This window comes from Plectropomus leopardus, chromosome 9 (assembly GCF_026936395.1).
Source record: "Plectropomus leopardus strain MGB_pleo_1.0 chromosome 9, ASM2693639v1, whole genome shotgun sequence".
In the NCBI taxonomy this organism is placed as follows: Eukaryota; Metazoa; Chordata; class Actinopteri; order Perciformes; family Serranidae; genus Plectropomus; species Plectropomus leopardus.
The window spans coordinates 18,348,371-18,373,371 of NC_142184.1; the positions used below are offsets into that span (position 1 = coordinate 18,348,371).

At 38.3% G+C, this 25,001-nt stretch overlaps 1 protein-coding gene across 6 annotated transcripts; it reads left to right on the forward strand.

Moving 5' to 3' along the window:
• Positions 1 to 5,074: 5,074 nt before the first annotated feature.
• tead3a (TEA domain family member 3 a) lies at positions 5,075 to 24,598 on the forward strand. Of its 6 annotated transcripts, XM_088082126.1 has the most exons (14): positions 5,075 to 5,275; positions 10,162 to 10,404; positions 16,142 to 16,206; positions 17,061 to 17,123; positions 17,231 to 17,293; positions 19,577 to 19,588; positions 19,999 to 20,109; positions 20,210 to 20,253; positions 20,365 to 20,426; positions 20,527 to 20,660; positions 20,758 to 20,928; positions 21,484 to 21,624; positions 21,737 to 21,889; positions 22,006 to 24,598. In XM_088082126.1, exons 2-14 carry the CDS (start codon positions 10,398 to 10,400, stop codon positions 22,117 to 22,119), a joined length of 1,140 nt encoding a protein of 379 aa, XP_087938252.1. In that variant the 5' UTR covers positions 5,075 to 5,275; positions 10,162 to 10,397; the 3' UTR covers positions 22,120 to 24,598. The 6 variants fall into 6 exon arrangements, with proteins under 6 accessions (XP_087938252.1, XP_087938253.1, XP_087938254.1 ...); XM_088082127.1 differs by lacking the exon at positions 19,577 to 19,588; XM_088082128.1 differs by lacking the exon at positions 17,231 to 17,293.
• Positions 24,599 to 25,001: the final 403 nt, after the last annotated feature.

A 25,001-nucleotide genomic window follows, 5' to 3' on the forward strand; every position in this document is an offset into this window, starting at 1 on the left:
ATGTGAGGCCCAATATTATTTGTTTTCTAGTGTGACTCAGGACATCAACAATTGGCCTGTTGACCATTTTTGCTACTAAACGCCCAAAATGATCCAACGGCTGACAAATAAATGCCATTTTGGGAAAATGTATGATATTGGGCGAATGTTATATACATAAAACTAACAGGATTTAATTAAAAGGATTTGGCTTGATCATGAAATGTCATTCATCATTTCTGAGTTCTGACACACAGAAAAATCAGACCCAACAAAAATATCGTTATAATGTGGAAGCATACTGGCGAAAAGCTAATGTAGGAGCAGTAACAGTTAGCTAAAAACTACAACCGTTAGTTTGTGCGATTATATTTACAGATATTTACCAACTCGGGACAAGATGTAAACAAACCAAACAGAATTTGATTCCTACATTAGAGCTAACCTTAAAGCGCTCACCTGCTTGAGATGTTTTGCCAGCTGCTGCGGGGTCAAAACGAGGCTTCATTTCCGTTGGGTTATATCCATTATTATATTTACATAGAGCAATATATTTTGTGCCTATTTAAGTGATAACTGAATCCATATAGGTGTATGGCTCTTTTACAATTAGATAAGTACAAGTAGGCTGGTGTTACAGCTGCTGCTCAACAGGTGGACTGAGGCCTTTTTTTTGCTTTGCTCTGATTGGTTACTTGACAGGAAACAGCAGCCAATAATAATTAAGTGTGAAATCAAATGTGGCCCAGAGTGGCTGGGCCTACCTGGGAAAAAAATAGCGTAATTTTAGCATTAAACGCTGGGTAGATGTTAAACTGAGCATAATACATTTGTCTGCTGTTATAAGTGATGTTATTTTTATTTATTTATTTTATTTATCTTTATTTGTTTTGTACATAAATGCAATGCCTTGCTTTCTAACAAAGTCAGTAATAGTCAGATTAAAGGCTTAAACTAAGTTTAACAACGTAACTGAACATCTGTTTATAAAAAAAAAAAATAGTTAGATTACTCCACTGTCACTGGCTCTGGTTAAACTTCCACCTTGAGCAGTTTTCAGCCCAGAAAGATAAAGTGTCCCATCTAGTGGCAAATTTGTGGAAATGCATTTTGTTAGCCACAAAGAGAATTCTTGAATAACAATCTCATTTATTTTGCACACGTTGTTGTTGTTGTTGTTGTTGTTGTTGTTGTTGTTGTTTAATATATTATTATTATTATTATAACTCTTGATTTCCTTTTACTTTAATTTCACTAATATAAGATGCTAACTGCATGTTTCAGCTCTGATCTATGGAACTATTTCACACTATCAAGGATTTTATTTATTTATTTATTTATTATTTATTATTTATTTGATCAGTAAGTGCATGGCAGTATTTGCCATCCTTGCAACATAAATGAGAAAAACAATACCAGTTGCTCCATTGTATTTATTTTATTTCATTGCCCATGCAAGAGGTAAGAAAAAAAACCCAACACATGCCAAGTAAAGATTAGGATTGGGAAAGGGGGGGAAAAGATACATTACAGTAATTTATCAGGAAATACTTGAATAAGATTTAGATACTCTGCTCTTTTAACAAGTGCACTTGTATGTGTGTTTGTGTGTGTTTGTAGGGTTTTGCACAATCAAGATTAAATTGTTTTAGTTGTCTTTTTAATTGATCAAAGAGTCAATAATCAATATAAAGTGGGGGAAAGTTGAACAACACAAAAGGGGGAAAGAAGAATTAAGAGAGGGAGTGGTGGAAGAACCATTCAGATTCATCTTATTTGCTTTCAGTATAGGAGTAGTTTACTGGACCTTGGCAATATTCTAACCTCTCTGTAAACTGAAATTAATAATCCTAAAGTGTCTGCCCGCCAGCCCATAAGTGGGACAAAGGTGGACGGTATTGAAGGGTAAGAGAGACAGATTGCCGCTTACCTCCTTTTATTTTCTATATTTGCACAGCACAATAATAAAGAGCTGACCTCTTTAAAATCCATGCCAATGGCAAGATGCATTGTACCCCTTATGACAGCTTCTAAATTTTAAATCCTATTTTCTCTTCTAATTCTTCATTTTTTCTAGAAGCTCGGAAGTAAAATGAACATCTTATGACTACCTGATCTCCAGTGATGCCACAGACCTGGGGAAAGGGAGAGAACTTTGTATGGCAGGTTGAGACATAGACATGTTTGCACATGTCAAAAAGAAACCAGGTAAATCCAGCTGGCGTTACGCAATCTGTCATTTACTGTATATTTCACTCTGAGGCACCGAGACCAGTCTGTACACATAAGTCATCGTTATCAGCGTAATTATTTTGATCTGTTTAGTTTGTTTAAATATATGTACAGAGTTTTTTGTACATTAGTTCTGGCTAAGTTGTCTATGACCCTTTAAACCTGGATTATGTAAGTTTTCTTGTCCTGCCCTCAGATGCCTTTCACAAGCTCTGACCCTTTGACCCCTAAGAAAATTTCTTTCAAAAACATGATGAAAAACAAAATGAATGAGCAAGATACTGGAAAAATGTAAAAATTACCTAAAAAATTTTTAAAACAAAAAAATTAAAATAAAATAAAAATTCAATAATAATAATTAGTAGTATTAATATTATATATTATATTATTATTATTAAATTATAAAATGGGTACATATATTATATAATATATATGTGTGTATATATATATATTTTTCAATTGAAAATTATGGAACGGGAAAAATATTTTTAAAAACTTAAAAAAAATAAATAGTATTTTTCAGCATTTTTTAAAGGGCATTTTATTGTTTGTTTTTTGTCTTTTTGTCACTCTTAATCAGATGAAAAATTGGATGCCAATGGTTTACTATGGTCTGTCTATGCCCATGACTATGGTACTACTGCTCTCTAGTGGCCATATGCAGGGATAACATTACTCAAATGGGTCACAGGGCATTTTAGGAGGGTGCATGAATAGCAAACAAGTTTTTAAAATAATGGAGTGATAATGTTGAGAGTTCTGCATCAAACCTTCCTGACCAGAAATGATCTGACCCCATCTGTTGAAAATAGGTGTAACCGGAAGTATTGTGGGATTCCAGCCCAGATGTCAATCTTTAATCTGTACCGTTAAACAGGAGCTTATTGTTAGCAGTCGAGGGGCATGTTGAGAATAAGAGGGTTTAAGTCTCTTTGTCAGTCTTGTGACATTTCATTCAGAGGCCATTACATCTCCTTTTACAATAGAATCACTGTTACATGTCGGCGGCTGCATTAGCAAGGCCTTTTCCTCTAATTGCTCTCACCTTGTCAGTATAGCAGAGTAATACTGTAGGTGGTGTAAATCATTAACCAGGGCTGACCCAAGCTTATTTGGATCCCTGAGCAGCTTTGACACCCCCCCCTCACCCCCAGTGTCCCAGCCCATCACTATGAGTTTGTAGTGTTGTTTCATATGTGATGTCATAAGTGGCTCATAAGGTGACTCATAGTTGTTTCTTCTTATGTGAAGAAAAAATAATAATTACTACTGAGTGTTTTTTAGTACATATTTGGCTTGTGAAAATAATGGTCCAACAAGGTGAAGTGTGTCAGTCATGTAAACAAATTATAAGTAATAAAGTACATTGAAGATGTTTAGTCGGTCAGTTCATGTCATTATTGTTATATTATCTCTTTTGGCAGCAATGAAAGAAGACATGACCCAAAAATTTGCAGGAAATTAGTAAAAAAATAAATAAAAAAATAAAAAAAACAATTAAATTACCAAAAATTACCCCCCCTCCCATGCAAATTACACCAATTTGCTCAAGGTTCAAAGGTTAAAATACTACATATACTATACTAAAACTGTAAGAAAATCCAGCTGTGTAGGTTCATAGACTGATATTGATCCTATGAAAAAAACATGCATGAATGTCTTAATTACCCTGCAAAGATGTGCAAGAGGACTTGATCTTTGCCAAAATTGACCTGTGATGGGCCAAAAATGTGTTGCACATAATATAAGCACATAATGGAAGCAAATGAGATCTTAAAACTAGACTTTAACACCTCTTCGGGACAGTGTTTCATGATTGGATAATGTAGCAAAACACACTCTTACCATATCAGGTGATACTGTGTGAGTGGTGCATATTTCCAAGCATATTTTTGGTCATGTTAGCACAAACTTATTGACTCTGAGTAAGTTTGGAGTTTGCCGGCCCAGTTGGCCCTACTTGTTTTTCTATGCTGGGGTCTCCTTATGCAATAATCTGCCCCTGCATATTAAACAAAGCCAAACAAAGGCCATTTTAAAGATAAAAGTTAAGGATGATTTGTGGGAAAGGCTGATACTTCACCTTTGGGGGAGAAAATGTGAACTATGGCTTTGGAGTTGAAGGGGGAGGAATAGGTTTATATTGTATTTTGTTTGTTTCCATTGATTCTGTTTCCATTTATTGTTAAATGTTTTCATCAAGGACTGGTTTGGAAATAAGTATTTTTTAGTAACATTTTTAGTGCTATCATCTGAGATTTTGTGTCATGATTCTCTTTTGAGTTGCTGTGCTTTTAAATTCCCAAGAGAAATAAAAACAAATGTATCATTTACTTGATGTATGTATTTGTCTATTTTTTTGGTTATTCTGATTCATTCAAAGTTAATATCTGAACGGATTCCACGTGCATAATGTTTATGGGTCTGCATAACTGAATGGATGAGTTATATAAATGTAATTTCTGTTATGACACTTTCATGTGAATCATTTCCTTCAAACTGAATGAAAAAAGACAAAACAATGAAAAAATAAAAAAAATCATTACCATTCATGTATTTATTTTTCTTTTCATTTTTATATGTACTTGAATGCAATTCTGGAATGGCCCATATACATTAAGTAGGTCTTCTTTAAAAGCTGAATATCAGGGGGGATATCATAAAGCCAACAGATAAGGGCATGTTACAGGAGCAGCAATCACCATAAACTCTAAAGAAATAGTATCTATCCATAGTTTTTGAAAGAGAACAATAAGATCAGACCATCTGTGTTTCCCTATCCCCTTCTTTCCTCCAGCAGGAGTCTGGTGTCATGGGAGGAGTTTGCGTTGGGACCCACAAAACTTTTGCGTGTGCGCGTGTTTCGACGCCACGCCTCTGTGCGTTTTCCTCCGCGCGTTGATTTCATACCAAACTCATACTTGGCATTCCGCCTTTTTCTGTCAAACACGATTATTTTTGCCGAGGAAATACTCACGATACACAAAGCAAAACTGCTTCAGAAACCAAAGTGTTTGGGCAGGAGTGTGTGTCTGAACCAGCAGGGCAGGAAAGCCATTGTAAGGTGAGTGCGCTCTCAGATAGTTCTTTGTTGTGTGCTGCAACTTTCATGCTGCTGCGGCAGCTGCTTCGCTTCGTGTGTGCTTGAAGTTTTGGGATATTTGACATATTTCGCATTTTCCCGCTGCCGCTTTGCTGAATCAGCCTCTTGTGTTTAGCGGGGAGTTTCTCATTTATTCACTCAGCCTCCCGTGCTGTAACTGCAGTGACTTTTTAGGCGTCTCTCGTACTTAGTTTGGAGTTTGTTGAGGTATTATTAGCCCGCAAGCTAACTAACTAGCATGCCAGCTCGAGTGTGTTATCAGTGGCTTGGCTGTGATATAGTGACGGCAAAATAGAAAATAACATATCTGCTTGCACTTTAAAAGTGTTTTATGGTGTTTTAACAACTTCTACACTTAGTTACATGTACATTATTTCATATTTTTGGAGCAAAGGCAGATTTTGCTAACTCACAGTTGGCTAAACGGCTTCCAACGGTTGAGTGTGATTTTGTTTTTCCCTCTAACTTACATGCTAACTTAACAGTTAGCAGTTGGGATTAAAGTCGTGTTATTTTGAAAGTTTCACAAACATATGGGGTTAATTGTGGTAGTTAAAAGAAGTCAGAGCTTGGAAAACACTTTAATGACTGAGTTATACATTTGGTGTAAGATGTTAGCTTTATGTTCATACAGCGTAAGCCTGGTTGATTTGCCGTCTAAACGCTACAAGGTCTGTGGTAGTACTCAGCTGAGATGTCCATGTAAATCAGAGAATACTGTGATGAGATCTAGCTCAGCTAATCATAATGTCACTGTTCCCATTGGAGCAGCAGGCAGTCCGTAGTGTGCATGTGTCTTGTCAGAGTTTGCTGAGCTCATAGCTTTATTTAGCTCAAGCTCCTCGCTGCACTCAACACATGACCTTTTGGCCACTGGGAGCTATATTGAAACTGGCAGGGCCGCATATGCCTCCCCTGCTGTAATGATAATGTCCTAACTTTGCATCACCGCTACTCTGGTAAATGACAAAGCTGTGGTTGTGATGCCTCAGTTGCACGATTTCCCAGATCTCAGCCAAATTACTCAGCAGTAATCTTGCACTCAGTCTTGATGTTTTCACTTCATGGTCACCTTTTTTTTTTGGTGCACCTAAACGTAATGCGAGCCAATACAGCAAAATTGCATTAATTCTGCATTTATGAAGATGATAATATTTTTGTTAATTTATTACTGATTTACTGTTGTAGTTGGTGGCCCTGATGTACTGGACTGCATTATGATGAAATGTGTATATAACCCAGGTGTCAGTCACAGCAGCCCAATACATGATTCTAGGATTTTAGGTCATTTTTAGGAGCTTAGGATGTTTCTAGGATTTTAGGACATTTTTAGGAACTTAGGATGGTTCCAGGATTTTAGGACATTTCTAGGATCTTAAGATGTTTCTAGGATCTCAAGGTGTTTCTAGGATTTTAGGACAATTTTAGGAACTTAGGATGGTTCTAGGATTTTAGGACATTTCTAGGATCTTAAGATGTTTCTGGGATCTCGAGATGTTTCTAGGATTTTAGGACAGTTCTAGGATTTTAGGACAGTTCTAGGATTTTAAGATGCTCCTAGGATTTTAGGACATTTCTAGTATTTTAGGATGTTTCTTGGATTTTGCACATTTCAGGGATTCAAGGATGTTTCTTATATTTAAGGATGTTTCTAGGATTTTAGGACATTTGTAGGATTTTCAGATGTTCCTTGGATTTTAGGATAAAAATTGCTGGAAATTTTTTTAACCAGTTATATTTTGTTGTAATATTTATATTTTATACAGAATCTGAATCTCACCATGAGTTACTGTTGTTGTTTACAAGCTAAAGAACTGTGAGATCATTTTTGTTCTGTTTTTATCAAATTTATTTATTTATAATTTATTTATCAAACGAACTACATTTATGTGGACATATACAACAACACTTATTTTGTTGCATTTGTATATTCTTCAAATTCATAATAAAAAATTCTGTATTTTTGTCATATTGTCAATAATATCGATTCTGCGAAAATACTCTGAAATGTCATGGCATCATTTTAAAGCCATAACACCACTCCAATCTTAAAGGATTAGGGGGTCCCCAGGACCTCAAACATGACGGGCAGATCAGAGATAAAATATGTACTTTTGATTAGGATGAAATGTCCCTTCAAGGCTAATCAGACTTCTCACACAGTAAAACCTTTAAATCCCCTTGAATATCACACTGTTCTCTGAGGCATTGCTCTTCCCCAACCATCTCAGAAGAGCCTGACTAATCGTTATGGCAACGGCACAGTCTGGTCAGCGTTGATTGAAACTGGGTTGGCCCAGACTAGAGTGTGTCCAATAAGCCCACCGCAGCAGGGGAAGCTTTTGCGACCACGCTGATCCTCTGTGGTTCATCTATGGCAGGGACCATGTTAGCCACACTCTGGAAAACATTACACACCAGGCAGCATTCATGTTGCATATGTGTGCCTGTGCTTGAGGAGCCTTGGAGCATCCTCAACAATAACAACAGAATGTGTAATTGTGTGGCCTCAAGTTGGAGGCTTCTGGGAAGTTCATATGGCTCAAGTTCTGCTTTTAAAGTTGTTTCCCGAGGACAGTTTGTGAAAGAAAAATTCCTACCTGATTTTGCCATCAGTCACTGATGTAACATAGACCAACCGGTAGGGTCTTCATTGACCTTGGCCAGTATCTTTGTAAATTTACAAGCTCTCAGTGTTTTGCCATTTTGCTTGTCAGGTCTTTAACCCCGAATGCCAGGGCTATTAATACACCCGGTGCCCATGGAGGCTGTAAACAACTTCAGATGAACCCGATCTCACTCTTGGTGAAGTGTGGAGACATTTGGAGTCTAAGAAATCTGTCACCATTCTCGGCAGCCGCAGAGTTAATCCCTGTTCCGTCCATCCATCACAGTATGTTTGATGTAAAGTGTGGGACTACTCCTTTGATTTTCTTGACCTGCTTGTCATTTGTTTTCAGTCATAAAATTCATGGGTTTGATTTTATTTTTGCACAATGTACAAAGTAGTGGGAATCAGGTATAGTCTCTTGTCCATTAAAGTTCTAAGGTAAGAACCTGTTTGAGTGCACAGCACCACCAATAGTGATAATAGTAGGGTTGCAGCAATATATCGGTTTTAAAGTATACCATGATATGAAAGTTGATGCTTGCCTACCATACCATGTACATTTGTAAATCTATGATATTGGGGGGGGAAAAACAACTCCCAGTGGACAATTGTTATTTCTTTCACAAGGCAACATTTAGATCCACAAGATCTTCCTCAGGCCTGAGGAGGATCTTCTCCTCAACATGGCTGCCTATGACATTTAAAGAAAAAGAAAGTTGAGTAAACTTTTATTTTTCATTTTCATTATTTTACTGAAATCAGAACTATTTTCGTTATCAGTTAAGATGCCAAGTATTTTCTCAATTGTTTTGGCTATAAAATGCCTGAAAATAGTGAAAATTCCCAGAGCCTTAAGTAGCATCCTTAAATTCCTTGTTTTACGTGACCATCATTAAAAAATAGACGGATATTAATTGATTACAAAGAAAAGCAGCAAAACGTAACATTTGAAAATCTAAAAACAGAATTGTGGGGAATTTTGTTTGAAAAATGACTAAACCGACTTATTGATTATCAGAATCTGCTGTTTAAATATCTGTTCATTGCCTTATTTATAAATACTCCACCAGGTGCTAAAACTTTGGGTTGATTTGGGGAGGTAGCTTTTAAATTGAACTACATTTTATGACTTTATCACATGTGGTTCAGTGCTGATGCTGCATTTAGTGCTGCCTTGGCATCCTCCCATGCTCGGTGCTGCTTTTCCACTTCTCACTTCAAAACATCAAATATTGTAAGGGATGTCAAGTCAGCAGCTTTGTTATGAGAATAAACTTACAAGACGTATGTGCTCCATACAAAATGCTTGTAATGCTCATCCAAAAGTGTGAAACAAAATAGATTTTCTGTTGTTGATGTTGTGGGCAGCGGTTTGTGCTGGTGAGTTCCAGCTCTTCAGTTGTTAAAGGATACAGAGCATCTCTGTAGCCACTTTTTTGTACTATTACTTGTACACAGACTATACTCTTTACAGTTTGTTGCTTCAATAGATGATTTAAAGCTGCACTGTGTTCTCAAAACATCCAGGAGACTGCTGCATTCATTTCTATAAACCTTGCTGATTGCAATGCCTCATTGTATAAATTCATCAGCTATCAAAGCAAATACTGCTCTCACATTTCTGTAGATATTTTGGGGTAATGCTTTTTTAATGTGGAAGAAAACCTTTGTTGAAACCTGGATTTATGACAAGCACAAAGCTTGTTAACCAACAGTGTTACAGTTAACAAACTAAGGAGTCAGATAGGGTTGTAGAAGAATGAAATAACAGTCTCAATATTTTTATTTGTTGTACTTACTAGGACTAAATGACAGCTTAGCCTTGTTTTTTTTTTGAGTAAAACACCATGCATTTAGCAGTCATGTGCAACATAAGACCCCGTTTACAGTTCTTTTTTAAAAAGGAGTCATTTGGAAACATTAAAATGTCAGCCAACCATTGGGCTAATGCTGCCGTCTTTAGACAACTAGCTACAGCTGAAATCTACAGCCACTGTTGCCATTTCAGCCATCAAAATCAGCATTTGCAAACTAGATGAGGTGGCTACTTTGGTCTACCTGGGTGTGAAATCAAGGACCAATTAATTAAAAAAAATATTAGTAATTTTGAGTATTAAATCTGCCTCTGTTATCATTTTAAACTGCATGCCATACAATAACGGAAAGCTTAATAAAGCTCGCAAAAATAACTAAGAGGATGTGAAATCTCAAAAATGATTTGTCTGGTATGATCTAGGTGAGTGGGGGCCAGGAGCCGTCATCATTGCGTCGGAGTGGAGTTGCCGTGGCAGCCCTGATGGGGCGCAGGAGGATGGTGGCGATGGAGAAGGACTGGGAGATGGGGCTGACCGCGGACTGGACGGCGACCCAGAGGGTGTGTGGAGTCCAGACATTGAGCAGAGCTTTCAAGAAGCTTTGGCCATCTACCCTCCCTGCGGCAGGAGGAAGATCATACTTTCAGATGAGGGGAAGATGTATGGTGAGGACCACTAAACTCTTGTTCTAACATAATGAATATCATCCAGCTACCCTTTTTATTGTGATGTCTGGCTTACTTTTCAATCATTGTAGCAGTGTCATTGGACTTCCAAACTGGTCGAACACCACCATGTAAAGCCTCTTTTCACTGTAAACAAAATATTGCTTTCACTTAAGTACAGCAAATTTTAAATTGGGAAGTAGAACTGCAATACAGTTGATGATTTAAATTGACTTTTCAGTCATCATTTTTATTATTTTTTCAGTTCTTAAGAATTAGTTTAGATAACAGACTGAAATTGTGCTCTATTAAACTTTTATAAAGCTCATGAATACCTCTGCAAGTCGTACAGTGATACTAATCAGTCATAAATACTGATTGAGGGGAAAATTCGCCACCTTTTATAAGGATTTCCAATCCGTTGATGTTAGATGTAGTCAATTGATGAAGTTAATTCCTCAGTGTGTGCTGTATTGGCGGAGAACACTGAGCCTGCAGCTGCAAAATGTGTTGTCTTCCTGCATCCAGCGCTGTCATTTGACATGACAGTGCTGTAGTTGGATGAAAGGAAGAACTACAAGCTATTTTAGCTTGGATCTCTAGCTTCTGGGCAGCCAGTGAATATGCTCTAGAATTCTCTTCACTTGTATTGCAAGCTAGCTACGTTTACAACAGTAAAAATCAACCAACTTCTCCTCCATAATTATCAAACACTCATTTTTATGGTAGAAAGGTGAGATATTTTCAGGCTGTGATTGCGCGCTGTTGTGTTTCAAAAGTTGAACTTTGTTCATCTCAGGGCGCAGCCGTTAGGCCCTGAAAAACGTCTGCTCAGGAACGCGTTGCGACTGCATTGGCATGGTTTATGATGCACGTCTCCTATAACAATACAGATGACAGCAAAAAAAATACTCAGCATGTGTACGGCCCTTCATCCTTGCAAGAGGATATTGCCGGTGGGGAACCTCCAGACCCTGAGCTAGAAAGACCTTGTTCCCAGTTCATCCTGATCATGAAGGCACTGCTTGCACAGCTCCAACAGCAGGAGAGTTCAGCTTCCTTGGTCAATATAGCACACAATGGGGAATTTATTGCCTCAGTTGACTTAATTTACCATCTACTGGTAGACATTCACACAAGGAAGTAAAATAGCCAAAACTACCCAACTGCCCACAGTTTCAGTCAGCCTTAACTTTTACAGAATCACGAAAAATAAAACTTAATTTCTGATATGGTTTTGTTTTCCAAGGAGGCGTTGCAAAGGCCCATAGTGATTTAGTGTGAACACTTTGGAACCCAGAGGGTTATTGTTTGTTCTTGTAAAGACCTTAAGCTTGTGCCCAGGTGATCTGCCTGCAGGTATTTCAGGAGAGGGCCGTTTAGCGTGAGGTCAAGGGGCATCCAGCACTGACAGGGTCAAAAGTTAGAGAAGGTTGATATTTCAGGTCAGGCTGGGGTTAGCATAAGAAGACGTTGCTTGATTTCCCTGGACAATATTGCTGAACTGTTTGGTATTGCTCTATGGGACTGCATAACCACTGTTGTAGCGTTTGTTTTTATTAGGATCTACTCAGGATGCTGCCGAGCTTTGATGTATTTTTGACGGTTTCTTCCTTCAATATTGAAGGCCTTGGCAAGCACCCAAAATTCCTAGCATTTTTTTTTGTTTTGGCAGAGGGTTAGCATTCCTGCCTGCAGCAGCCTGTGTCATGCATTTGTGTATGTGTAAGTGCATGTGTTGTGAGGGAAACGGGATATGTGATCCCATGTGACAGAAAAGGAAAGTTTGTTTCAACGTTGTGGCATTTTCTCCTTTTGTGGAAGTGTGGGCTCACTGTGTTGACCACCCCCACTTCCTCCTGAATAAACAAGAGTAGTCCCACTGGTACACACATTCACACGTTGGAAAGCTACACTGACACTAAACATCATCCCTATTCTCACATTAACCCACTGGTCTCTCTTTTCAAACTTATATCCAACTTTTTAGTCACTGCATCTCAAAGGTTCTGTGCATGGCATCAAGAGCATTAATATAGCAGCAATCAGCTATTTTCTATGTGAGGATATAACAGAGAAACAGCTTTCTGATCAAAGAATGCACTCACACTCCCTCTGTACGTGTTGTTATCTGAGCTGCTCTGTTTACTGTTGTGGTAGACAGTGAGGCGGCACATGTACAGTATGTTAGTGCATGCGACTCCTGTGTGTGTATTCCACTGACTAGCTCATCGTCACCGCTTTGCACTGCGCTTGTACGGTGGTTCCCACTGATAACACTGTCCCGTCCTACGGTGATGATACAGAACCACCCTCCAGTTTCCCCCAGGATCGCCACGGCAACACCTCCATGTTGAGAACCGTGTGCAAAAAAACCTTGATCAGACTCTGATTCACAGATTTGCTCTGAATACAATATACAAATAATTTAATACACTAATTTGATAATTTTGAACGCACCTTTTTGTTTTAATATTTGAATAATTTGTTGTAATTTTGACATTTCATAACGAAATGCAAAAAATATTCATTTGTTTTATGTACATTACCATCAACAGGTCATGACAGTCACAATAAAGCAGCATCAGGACCGGTACCATAAGTCAGATGCTGCAATATAGATCACAAGCACAATATGTACTGATATTCATGGGCTCTGAAACTAGCTTATGTGGATAAAGTATGGATATGGATATCTTATTTTCAAATTATTTACTGTGCAAAATCCCAGACTCTACTTAATGTTGTTTACAAATGCAGGTTAACTCAATGCGTCCAAGTATGTACTTCCTCCTGCTAAACTAGGCCAGTTGTATTTGAGCTCCAGTCTCTGTGCTCTGTCGTGTGTAACTACCATGATGTCACCCTGGAATATGGTGTCAAGCATGTATTCCCAAGTTAGGATGATCAGCAGACAGATCCCTTGCTCTTGCACTCACAGGGTGAGAAAAAATAAAACAGAGGCAGCTTGTTTTAATGACATTTTAGCATCTTGTTGCTGATGCTGTGTCCACCTTTTTTAAAAGACACAGAATATAGTGGAGCCTGTATTTATCCAACTAAGAAGTACTCTTACGAGAGCCAGTAAAGGAGTAAAAAGTTTTACTCTGAGTGTGTAGATTAAGATACATTTATTTTAAAAAATGAATATCAGTTTACTGCTACGTGCAGCAAAGAGTAAGAGTAGCATCTGCCATTTTATGTTATGTTATTATTATTTCAAAAAGTGCCTTACATTTTACTGAATCATATTTTTCGAAAGATATTTAAGTTAAATCCTTAATTACTTAAGTTGAATTAAAAGGTGAATTATAACAACAAACAGCACATGTATTTATTGTAAGTAAACGAACAAATAGGAAGAGTCCAAAGAAATTTTATAAATATCTTTCTTTTTCTTTTTTTATAAGTTTTTGATGAGAGTAAAAGTTCACTCAAGTCCATATTGTACCTCTAGTGTTTTGACAAACACAGCCCTCTGTTGAACAAAGCCCCAAGGCTTACTAGATCAAATCTGTTTTGGGTTGTGTTTGAATTTGTTTGTAGAATTTGATTCAAATATATGCTCAAAGACAGGCTCATTCAGATTATCGAACACATATTTGGCAGAGCCTCTTCACAGACTGCTGTAAGAGGGCCAGACTCTTATGCTTAATATTTGCTAGACGCCTTGTCAATCCCATTATTTCCTGCTGATTTTGATTATGTAACCCCATTGAAAGAAGGACCAAATAAAGTTAAACTAAAGTTTGTCCAGTTTTGGTTCCTGTATCTCTTGACCTCTCACTTTTTTGATGAAAATGTCATTACTAATTTTAGCTAGGGAGGAAATAGGTTTTTAAAAAAAACTTGATTTATGTGGCAAATGAGGGCAGAAACGGAGATAATCTTCATGGATGATTTTACACAAGCATGGCTATTTACATAGGAACTTCATTTTGCAGTTTATCAACACATTTCCAAACCGATCTTCCAATGTATATTCTGTTCATATGTTAAGGTGTAAATTAAACACATAAAAACAGATGTTACATCAGTTGACTTCTGGTGAAAAAGCATTTGGCCCTATGTGGAGTAGTGGTAGGCTGCAGGAAAGTGCATGTGTTCTGTTTTGGGAATTGGAGCTGACTGCTGCGTCTGAGTCAGACCCTTCTGTTGATTTTGGGGAATTCTGTGTTCTGGTAACTCCACAGAGCTGATGTGACTCAGCCTGATGTGACCTAAGTCCCTACAGCATCGCACCACTTCCCAGAAAGAAGGATGGTGTTGTCGATGATGTTTGTGCGTATGATTAAATGATTAAAGCTGTGGGATCAGTGTGCTAGGCTTCATTTGCTCATTTTTTATCTTCAGCCTCTCTCTGATTCTGGCATCTGCAGCAGAATGAATCGGAAGTTGCTCCACGGTTATGATTACACACGAGCAGATCATCAGGTGTGGGCAGGAGCCGAGGGGGGCAAGAAAGAAAGAGCTGACCATGCAGTCTGTAGTGACCACATTTTGGAGGTCTGTTCATGATGACCTCTCCTCTCTTTTCCCCTCCATTCTCACCACTTGTGCATGTGCTCTGGATGTCAGCCATTGAGCAATCTGACTAAATTAACACAGGCTGTTCTTAATGACAATATCATACAGCGACAGAATCTCAAAGCTTGACGGTGTGGGGTGCAGTCACATTAAGCTGTCGTATTTTGCTGACTTTATTACCTTTGCCAAGGAGGTTATGTTTTCAGTTCTATTTGTTTGTTAGCAGGATTATGAAAAAACTACAGGCCCGATTTTCATGAAACTCAGTGGAAAGGTGTAGCAGGGTGGATCTGAATCACAGGCTGTATCCACTTATTTTCCCCCTGCTTTTATAACAAGGGAGGGGTTTCAAATGGGATGCAAAAAATTTCCACATCTGTCTGCATCGTTTTTTTTATGCTTTGTACCAAAGATTGATAGTGAATTCTGTACAATCTAAAAATGCATTTGACCAGTTAAAGTCCTGTGTCACTGTGACCCCTTGGCTATAAATTGTGCTCGCAACTCTTGCTAGGTGTGTTATGTCACATAAGAATATTAACTTTGTAAGATACAAATGAAATACTCACTCCTGTCAACATTGCCTTTTAGTTTCACGTTTGTTTCACTGAACCACTTCACCACCGGTTCGAGTGGCGTAATTAACAACATGTTGGACTTTTTGTGAATGTACCTATCCTGGAAACCGGACATATCTGCAAGCTCATGTTTCATTTGCTCTGGCAGATACTTCTGCCTCCTTTCACTTAGACAGATTTCTAGCCAGCCTGATCATTTAATATGGGGAGATATTAAAAGTCACACGTCACACTTTCTGCTGCTCTGATTAGTTGTAATTGCATTCACTCTGCTCTGTCCAGCGCAACGCGCTGGTCTCACCAAACATTGTATATTTTTATTGGATCCTATATGGCTCAAGACATACAATGCACTGGAGAGGTAATTGAATGGCTGGTCAAATTTGAGTGGCCGCCATGTTTTTTCTTCAGTGATCATATAATCACGCAGTGTACAGTGTATCTGTTGACTGTATTGGCTGAAATAAAGCAAGTTTATCGAATAGATTACACTTTGTTTCAGTTTTTACCAGTTTCTTACTTTCTTTATCATACCAACACATTTTGTGTTGTTTGTAACTGAGGTGTTACGGTGGCAATGTTTTTTGTGTTATTTGCTTCATTCTATTTTTTATCTATTGTCTCAATTTTAGGTCGAAATGAGCTGATAGCTCGCTATATCAAGCTGCGAACGGGGAAGACGCGCACACGCAAACAGGTATGCACACCTTATTTAACACTACAGTGTTTAGATTTGTATTATGTAATGGGATTTGCAGCTTACTTGTCTTATGATGTGTTTTGAAATCTTGTTGTAAATTACTCATTCACCTTATTAAAGGGACAGTTCACCCCAAAATCAAAAATAGAAACTTACTGGTAGTTATATTTAATAATCCAGGTTGCTTTGGTGTGAAATGCTGAGTGTCAGAGGTATGCTGTAGAGATGTCTGCCTTTTCTCTAATATAATGGAATTAGATGGCACTTGGCTTGTGGTGCTTAAAGTACAAAACATTCATTTTAAAAACTCAACAGCAATGTCTCTGACAAATCATCACCCGATTACTCAAAATAATCTACAGACCTTGCTGTGAGCAGTTAAATGTAGGAACGATTTTCTTCGTACCAAACTACACTTGCAAACCGCATCACCGTGCAGAAGATAGCATGCATCTACTGTTAGCTCAGCTAGCACTAATGAGCTAACTCACAGCTCGGCCGAGGAGGACGTCATTAATGTTAACATCTCGCGCTATCACAAGCTTCTTGTCCCTGAGTAGATGCACACTTCCTCCTGTGGTGGTGATATAGTTGGCTGATGTAGTTCAATGTATATAGTTCCATTATAAATGAGAGAAGGCAGACATCTCTACAGCCGATATCTCCAAACCATGGCAACTTTAACCAAAACAATCAAGATTGATAAATAGCACTACAGGTAAGAGGAAGAATATGTACTTTTAATTTGTAGATGAACTGTCCCTTTAAAGTAATTGACCGCTGCTGTATATAATTGCAACATCACTCTGTGAATGTGTGTTTTTTCATTGGGGGTAACCCTGGCTTCATAGGTGTCTAGTCATATTCAGGTTCTGGCACGTAAGAGGGTACGAGAATACCAGACCAGCATCAAGGTGGGTACCCGCTGAATCAACTCTCCCTTCCCTCTGTAGTCACATCCCTTCTTCTCCTCCTTTCCTTTTTCCTCCCATCCTCTGTCCTTCGTCCTGTCTTCCGTCAGGTCTCTAGTCACCTGCAAGTCTTGGCCAAGAGAAAGTCTCGTGAGATTCAGACTAAGCTCAAGGTACACATGCTCACTGACTTTACCATGCTAGCTGCTTTGCTCTGCATGTGTTTTTGAATCCAGCCTAACATTAAATCACCACGGATGTCTTTGTCAGAGCTTATAGCAGTTTTACTCTTCTCTGCTGGAGTCTTAGTGTACGTATGAGCAGAAGAAAATTTTAAATCATAAAGCATGACATATCTATTTAGTGGTGTGGTGATGCCAGGTTTCCCATGTGCATCTAAAGCAGAACCACTGGAAAACCTTGATGGAAAATTATAAATCATGTGCACAAATAGGTACATGATTCGTAATACCATCATCAAGGCACAGACCTAGCGTTAGATATTGGCTGTGGGAACGTTGTGTGGCAGGCTCCGGCTTTGAAAACTTGTATTTTCAAACATTGCTTTCTGTGTGTATTTGTTGTCTGGCATTGCTCAACACAAAAGCCAGATTTTTTTTTAATGCTGGTGTATCGTAATATATAAGAAAGACTTTTTTTTTGTCATAATGCATGGCAGTAATGCTGATCTGTTGATTAGTTCAAGAGGCTTGTGGCTGTGAACACATAATAAAATAAAATTCAGTTGTTGGCTTGGTTGACCTAAGCATGTGCATGGCTTTAGTAATGTACATATAAATGCTTGCATACACACAGACAAACAGGGAGATTTTAACAGAGGTGTGGACTTAAGTCACGTGACTTAGAACCAAGACAGACTCAAGTCACAAATTTGATGACTTTATACTCAATTTGACAAAAACAAAAAGACTAGCAATTTGACTTGGACTTTAACACAAATGCCTTGTGACTTCACTTGGACTTAAGGCTTTTCACTTGAAAGTACTTGATACCTTCCCTCAAGACAAAAGATTAAAAAGTATGTTGTTTAAAAAATGTGCCACAATTAAATTATATCCCTTTATTTCCTGCAGTGTTTCGCCTATATGTCACCAGCTGCTGAATGATCAGCTCTGGTGTTAGTATTAAAAACCTCTCCATTAACTCGCTATCTCTACTGAAGCAGCCAGAGTAGGTGAAGAGCAGGGAATTTAAATTGAACACATCTGCATTCTACCTTTTTGACTGTCATAAATTGTTTTTATAAGCAATGTTTGACAAAACTGATTGAAACACTAGATGTCAAATGTTAAGTGTGCCCCCACGAGCAGGAGTGACTGTAACAGTTTGGGGTATCGGAAGCATTTTATCAAACGTAGTTAACCACCTACAACTGTGTACAAATATGTATGTAGAGACATTCTTGTGTCAGCACACTTGCTAAATGGAGTTTGGTGGTGCAAGACAAAATATGCTTTTCAGCACTGCTTCTGGAAAAAATTCTAGGTGAAAAACCTTTGTAAATCTACTAATTTTTTTTTCATCCAGACATAAAACATGCAGTAACACACAATATCACAGCATTACTTTAAAGACAGAATACTCTTACAGAAAATATGTTATCAACATTTTTCCAATATATCATGAGTTTAAAAGAAGACAAGACACAAACATACAAAATTCACCCTGTTGTGGTAACTACTGGCTAATAATGCTATATGCTATAGCACAAATGACGTACATTGTGATTAAGCTCAGTTGCACTTGTTTTCACAAATAGATACTACTTTTTGAATTTAATGTATTATTATTCTGTTGTTAAAGTGGCATTACATTTGGTAAAGAGCACATACTTATTTCTTGAGTACTCAAAACTCAACATTTCGAATTTGGGTCTCAAGACTTGTTATCCTTGACTTGGGACTTGAGTGACTTGGTCCCACCTCTGGATTTTAAATGTGCCCTTCATCTATGTGCACATACGATGAATTTCAGTTCTCTCTTAAGTCATTTCTGATCTCCACGCTCTCACTTTAAGACATTTCCCTCAGTTCTTTATATCTTTTTTTCTGTTTAAGCAGTTTTTCTTGTGGTTTTACCATGCACTGTAATAAAGGCTCTTTGTGACTTCATTTTGCACCAAAGGCATTTAACTCGCTGCACTCTAATCCACATTTTAGAGAACTTGATTTCCAGGACAGCATATTTCCTGGCTCAAGCGCCAGCACTCAGCTTTAAGACAGCACAGATAAATAGGATGTAGTTTGTCCTGTCAACGTAAGATTTATTTTTTTGAACATAGCCTGAGTGTGTTTGACATGTTAGCTCACGAGTGTAGCCATGTGAGTTATGTGTACTTCATCTAGGTTTTTCATCAAGGCCTTATAGTGATTCTGTGACCTGCTTTTTTTTTGAATGTTCTGAAGTTAATTAACACCGTGTCTTCTTTGCCATAGGCCATGAACTTGGTAAGTTTTGGTTACACAACTGCAATCTTCTGCTTCAGGCTTTGTGCTTTGTGGTTGGCATCACATAACTGCTAGTCCACGATACAGTTCTACTGCCAGACTCAAAAATCCTGCTCATTACTCTTTTGTTTTTAGTGGCTCTAGTTAAACGCTGGTGATGGCTCCAGATAGCTCTCGTAGCCTGCTAGCTCGGTGCGCCTCCCGCTTTGGCATCCCACTACTTCTGCTTTGCACTCTGTCCTGTCTTCCCACATAGTTACTGCATCATGCTGAAGTTCTGTGTGTAATGTTGGCTGGCTTGCTGTCTAAACTGGCCTTGGAGGTTGGCTGATTTTGGAAAGTGACCTTAAATTTTACTGGATTTTTCAATATGGAGCGTTTATCTTTGCGTATTATTTTTTCTCCGTCAGGACCAGGTATCCAAAGACAAGGCACTGCAGACAGTAGCCAACCTCTCATCAGCTCAGATTGTGTCTGCTAGTGTAATGAAACCCCAGACTCCGTTCCCTCCACCAGTCAGAGTGAGACACACACGCACACATACATCTGTTCTTGTCTACCATCTGGGTAAAAGTCTGAGTAATACTATCTGCCCCGTTTCCTTTCTTTCCCTTTGTTTAGTTTTGGCCCGGCCCAGTGCCAGGACAGCCTGGACATTCTCAGGAGTAAGTATCACTGTCAGATTAGTTGGTTACGTTTGGTTAAAATTCGACAAAGTCTTGTGCTTAAGATGGTACAGTTGCTCATATTCAGGTTCCTGCTCATCCTTTCTGCAGCATCAAGCCCTTTGCACAGCCACCGTACACCACACTACCAGCCCCGGTCCCTGCACCCATCAGTAAGTGTGAACACAAACTATAACTAACTAACTAAAACTGATCTCAGAAATGATTATTGGTATGTTGATTGTGGTTTTTCTTGCTTTAAATGTTTGGCAGGCTATGAGCCCCTGCCTCCCCCTCGCCCTGCAGCTATAGCAGCGCCTGTGTGGCAAGACAGAACCATCGCCTCAGCAAAGCTACGGTTACTGGAGTACTCTGCTTTTATGGAGATCCAGAGAGAAAGGGAGACGGTAAAGACATCCAGACATTTCTTTAACACTTTTTTTCTTTTATCAAAGCCAAGTCTTTCCTCTTTTTCTTATCACTTCTCCCCCTTTTTCCCTACAGTATAAACACCTTTTTGTACTCATTGGCCCATCAAACCCGGGCTACAATGACCCCGTACTGGAGTCCATAGATGTGAGGCAGATTTACGACAAGTTCTCTGAGAAAAAAGGAGGCCTGAAGGAGCTGTATGAAAAAGGGCCGCACAATGCGTTCTTCCTCGTCAAGTTCTGGGTTAGTACACAAAACTGGTGTTCTCACTGAAGAGATTTTTTAAATTCTTGATTATTTTGAGAAGCATACAGCAGATAAGAATGGCAGAAATTTGATAAATTATCACAAAAAGTCAGGAGATCATTGGGGGAATTATAGATAACAAACCTGTTCTTATCCGCAGTTATGCCCTGCTTAACCACACGGGGGAAGCAAAGCCAAAGAGTTGCCAGAGCAGGGGTTTGCAAAGGAAGTCGTGTCTTCATTGGCAGTTGCTTATTGAGCAGTATTTAACTTAAAGGGAAATTTTGGTATTTTTCTACATGGGCACAATTTAAAATTAAAATTCAAAAAATGGGGTCCAGGTTGAGCAATAAAAGTTTCCCGTAAACAGGCTATGGTTTTGTTTACATTCAGTGTTACTCATGAGAATGCATTGTTTGGATCCAAACTTGTTGACTGTATTTCCTTCCTTAGATGGATCTGTCTTTTGCATTGACTTCCACTGGTTTTTGGCTCTACTTTACTTTGTCTTTTGATTCTCACTCTTAGTCCATCTTTCTGTGTTTATTTCAGGCGGACCTGAGCAGTGACATTGAGGAGGGTTCAGGTGTGTTCTACGGTGTGAGCAGCCAGTACAGTGGAACAGAAAACATCACCATCAGTGTCTCAACAAAGGTCTGCTCCTTTGGTAAACAGGTGGTGGAGAAGGTTGAGGTGAGAAGATTAAACATTTTCTTTTTTTTTTAATGCACATAAAGGATTTAACATCCAACCATACTACGGTGGTTTAACTATGATGTGTATGTGTGGATTCCCCCCCATTCAGACAGAATATGCACACATGGAAGGGGGAAAGTATGTGTTTCGCATCCATCGTTCTCCCATGTGTGAATACATGATCAACTTCATCCACAAACTCAAACACTTGCCTGAGAAATACATGATGAACAGTGTACTGGAGAACTTCACCATCCTACAGGTCTGTGTCTGTGCTCTTACTGTCCACATCTGTGTCTCTGGTTTGGCATTTTGATCATTTGTGAAATTAATGAACTTCTCCCATGTTTGACTCTTTTCTCTCTTTGTCTTGCTTAGGTGGTGTCCAACAGAGAAACTCAGGAGACTCTGCTGTGCATCGCCTTTGTGTTTGAGGTGTCCACTAGTGAACATGGAGCACAGTACCATGTTTATCGACTAGTTAATGACTAGCAGCACGCTCTGTGCATGCAGAGACTCTCTTTACAGACTTTTTGATACACGCAGCATAAACACTATTTCCAGTTCAAACACACCGAATCCCCACTCCTCTTCTCTAAACACACACTTATTTTAACAGACCAACAGTCACACTGTAGTCACACCTTTTATTTTTTTTTTATGTAAGTGCATTTCCATCGCTGCAAACTATGCACAGCATCCCTCGACTTAAACACCGAAGTGAATTTAATTTTATAGATTTTGACCAAAATCTGGTGTAATTATCAGTAAGTGTTGCGATGTTATCCAATTTCATTCTTCAGTCACATAAAAGTTTCGCTTTGTGAAACCAATCTCAATTACTATGTTCACATGCACAAAATATTCTGTTTTTTTACCTTTATACGGAAAAAGACAATATTCCTTACTAAGCTGTTTACATGGCTAATAAAAATGAATATTCCACTAATACTTCCATTCACATGCAGATGTGCATACATGTGGTTTATCACATAAAAAAAGATGGAAAAGTGGAGTGGCTGGAGCCGTTAGTGCTGTTTTGCTTCTTCAAAATAGGATTTTTTAAAAGTTTCCCTAGCAGTGGCAGACTTGTTAATCCATGTGTACACAGCCACCCTCTCTCATGCCTTCAACCACCTTTTTGAAAAGGTCAGCGTTGTGATATTTGTGCATATCCAAAAACCGGTTGATATGGAAGTCTCTCATAATGTTTAAAAGTAGATGTTTTTCTACTTTTGACCAGAAACATGAGCTTTTCTTTTGGGCATGCATCTGTAAGCAGGTAAGAAGCCAAACCCAAACCAAGATGCATTTTCTGAATGCACTGTATACTGTACAAAGAATTATCCTAAAATCGGAATAATACGAGCATTTCCTACATGTCTTAATTGGAGAATGAAATAAGGGCTTATTCCAATATGCCGTTTACATGAATTGTATTGAATATGGAATATTGTCATATTCTGATTAATAGTGGAATATTAGTGTGCATGTAAACATAGTTAATGTCAGACTCAAAATATCACAGTTCTTATAGGTATTTGGTATTTCTTTTAAATAAGAAATTTGATTCACCAACAAGCACATGAAAAAAAAAAAAAAAGAAACCAGCAAACTACATTTAATCAAGTATAATATGTGAGGTTCTTCCATCATGTACATTATATACACAATGGCAATGTGGCTGTGATGCACTAAAAATGAATACTCTAATTTCCAGGGAGTTTTCCAAGCATATGCATTTACATCATAGGTGTGACTGATGTGAGACGAGTTTGAATATTGGTTTCCAATCAAATCATTTAATCAGTGTTAATGTAACTCTTATGACAATGACTATTTCTTCTACAGTTTGTATCTCTGTAAGGTAGGAATCGAATGAACGTATGATGATGTGTCTTTAATCACTGCTTACTGTGGAGAATCATGATCTCCAGTTGGTTCAGTCTAAACTGTGAGGATCATATGACAGAAAGTACGAGTGTGCCTCTTCCCAGAATGCAATGCACTACATGTAAAGACCTAAAAGTTGTATTTATATTTGAAACACTTCGTCAAAGTTTAAAGAGAGCCATCCTTTTAGGTGTATTTGCTGTTTAAGGGTTTGCAGTGGAGGGAAGATCTTTTGATCAAATGTCAAGGAGGTGATTTTACGTTTGGCTCACTCATCTTGGAAACAAAACAGTTCACCGTTTCACACTTTGGTGTCAGCAGCATTTTCAATGAAAGAATGATCTTTTACTGTTCATTTAAACAGTACTGTTTTTACTCTGACTGTGTGGGCTCGCTGCAGTATTTCTACCTCCACGTGAGTTGGGATGAGAATGTGCTTTGGTTCATAAAGCCTTAACCTGAGGAGCACTGATGTATAGGACGTGTACACTACACTTGTAATGGTACTGTTTATAAGCCAAAACAAGGTTAATAGACTCGTTTTTGTAAAGATTGAACTATCTTTTTTTTGTATTTTACCAGCACAGCTAGAAGTGTTACTCTAAACATCAGAAATTATTGGTGTTTTGGTCGTATCTTTCAATGTAAGCAATGTAATGTATGGTACAGACCACACTAAGGTCACCCACAGTGCACTGGGGTAGGTTTTTGTCTGATAACACTAACAAATTATCCAGCTTACACTTGCTTTTTATCTTTTGTTCTATGTAATATCTCTGATACACGTTGCTACCAGCATTTTCTTTTTTATAATAATGTTATTTGACTCTATTAAGCCCTTTTCCTGGCAGGATTATCTTTAGCCATGCTGAAGGTGAAGATGATTTGAAAGTAAGAGCCGACTGGTTCAGTTTTAAATAACCATATTCACTGTGTGGTCAGCAAAAAAAAAAGTTTTATTTTTCCTATCAGTGTACTCCGGTTGGCAGTGCCTCATCACTCCTTTGGTCAAGTCTGCTCAATGAATTAAATCTGTGCCTTTATGCTGTACCAATAAAATCACATGGTGTTTGCAGAATCATGTGGCTGTCGGAGTCTTTGTAGTAACACTTTACTGCATGGGAAAGGTAAGCATCATTTAAGGAACACTTCACCCCTCAAATGACCATTTCTATATCGCTTACTCTCTCTGTTATGTTGTATTTGTAAAGAAAACTTTGTTTTTCTCCCATCCATCCATGTGGAATTCAAATACAGAAAATTCTTGATGAATTTATGTCATAGGTGTCCGCATTTAACACAAAAAACTTTATCAGAATATCAGTTTACAAACTCACACAGCTTGTGAAGTCAGGTCAAGTCAATTCAAGTTTCTTTTATCCAGTCGTATGTACTGTGCTTCCCAGACTGCTCTTTGTGACGGGGGACTGAACTAAAAGTGGAACTTATCGATGCTCTGTTCAAAGCCAGGCTTCATTGAT

Coding starts and splice junctions, on each gene's coding strand:
- tead3a (XM_088082126.1), top strand. Junction 17,124..17,230: donor AATACCAGACCAGCATCAAG/GTGGGTACCCGC, acceptor GTCTTCCGTCAG/GTCTCTAGTCACCTGCAAGT. Junction 20,929..21,483: donor TCTTCCTCGTCAAGTTCTGG/GTTAGTACACAA, acceptor TGTTTATTTCAG/GCGGACCTGAGCAGTGACAT.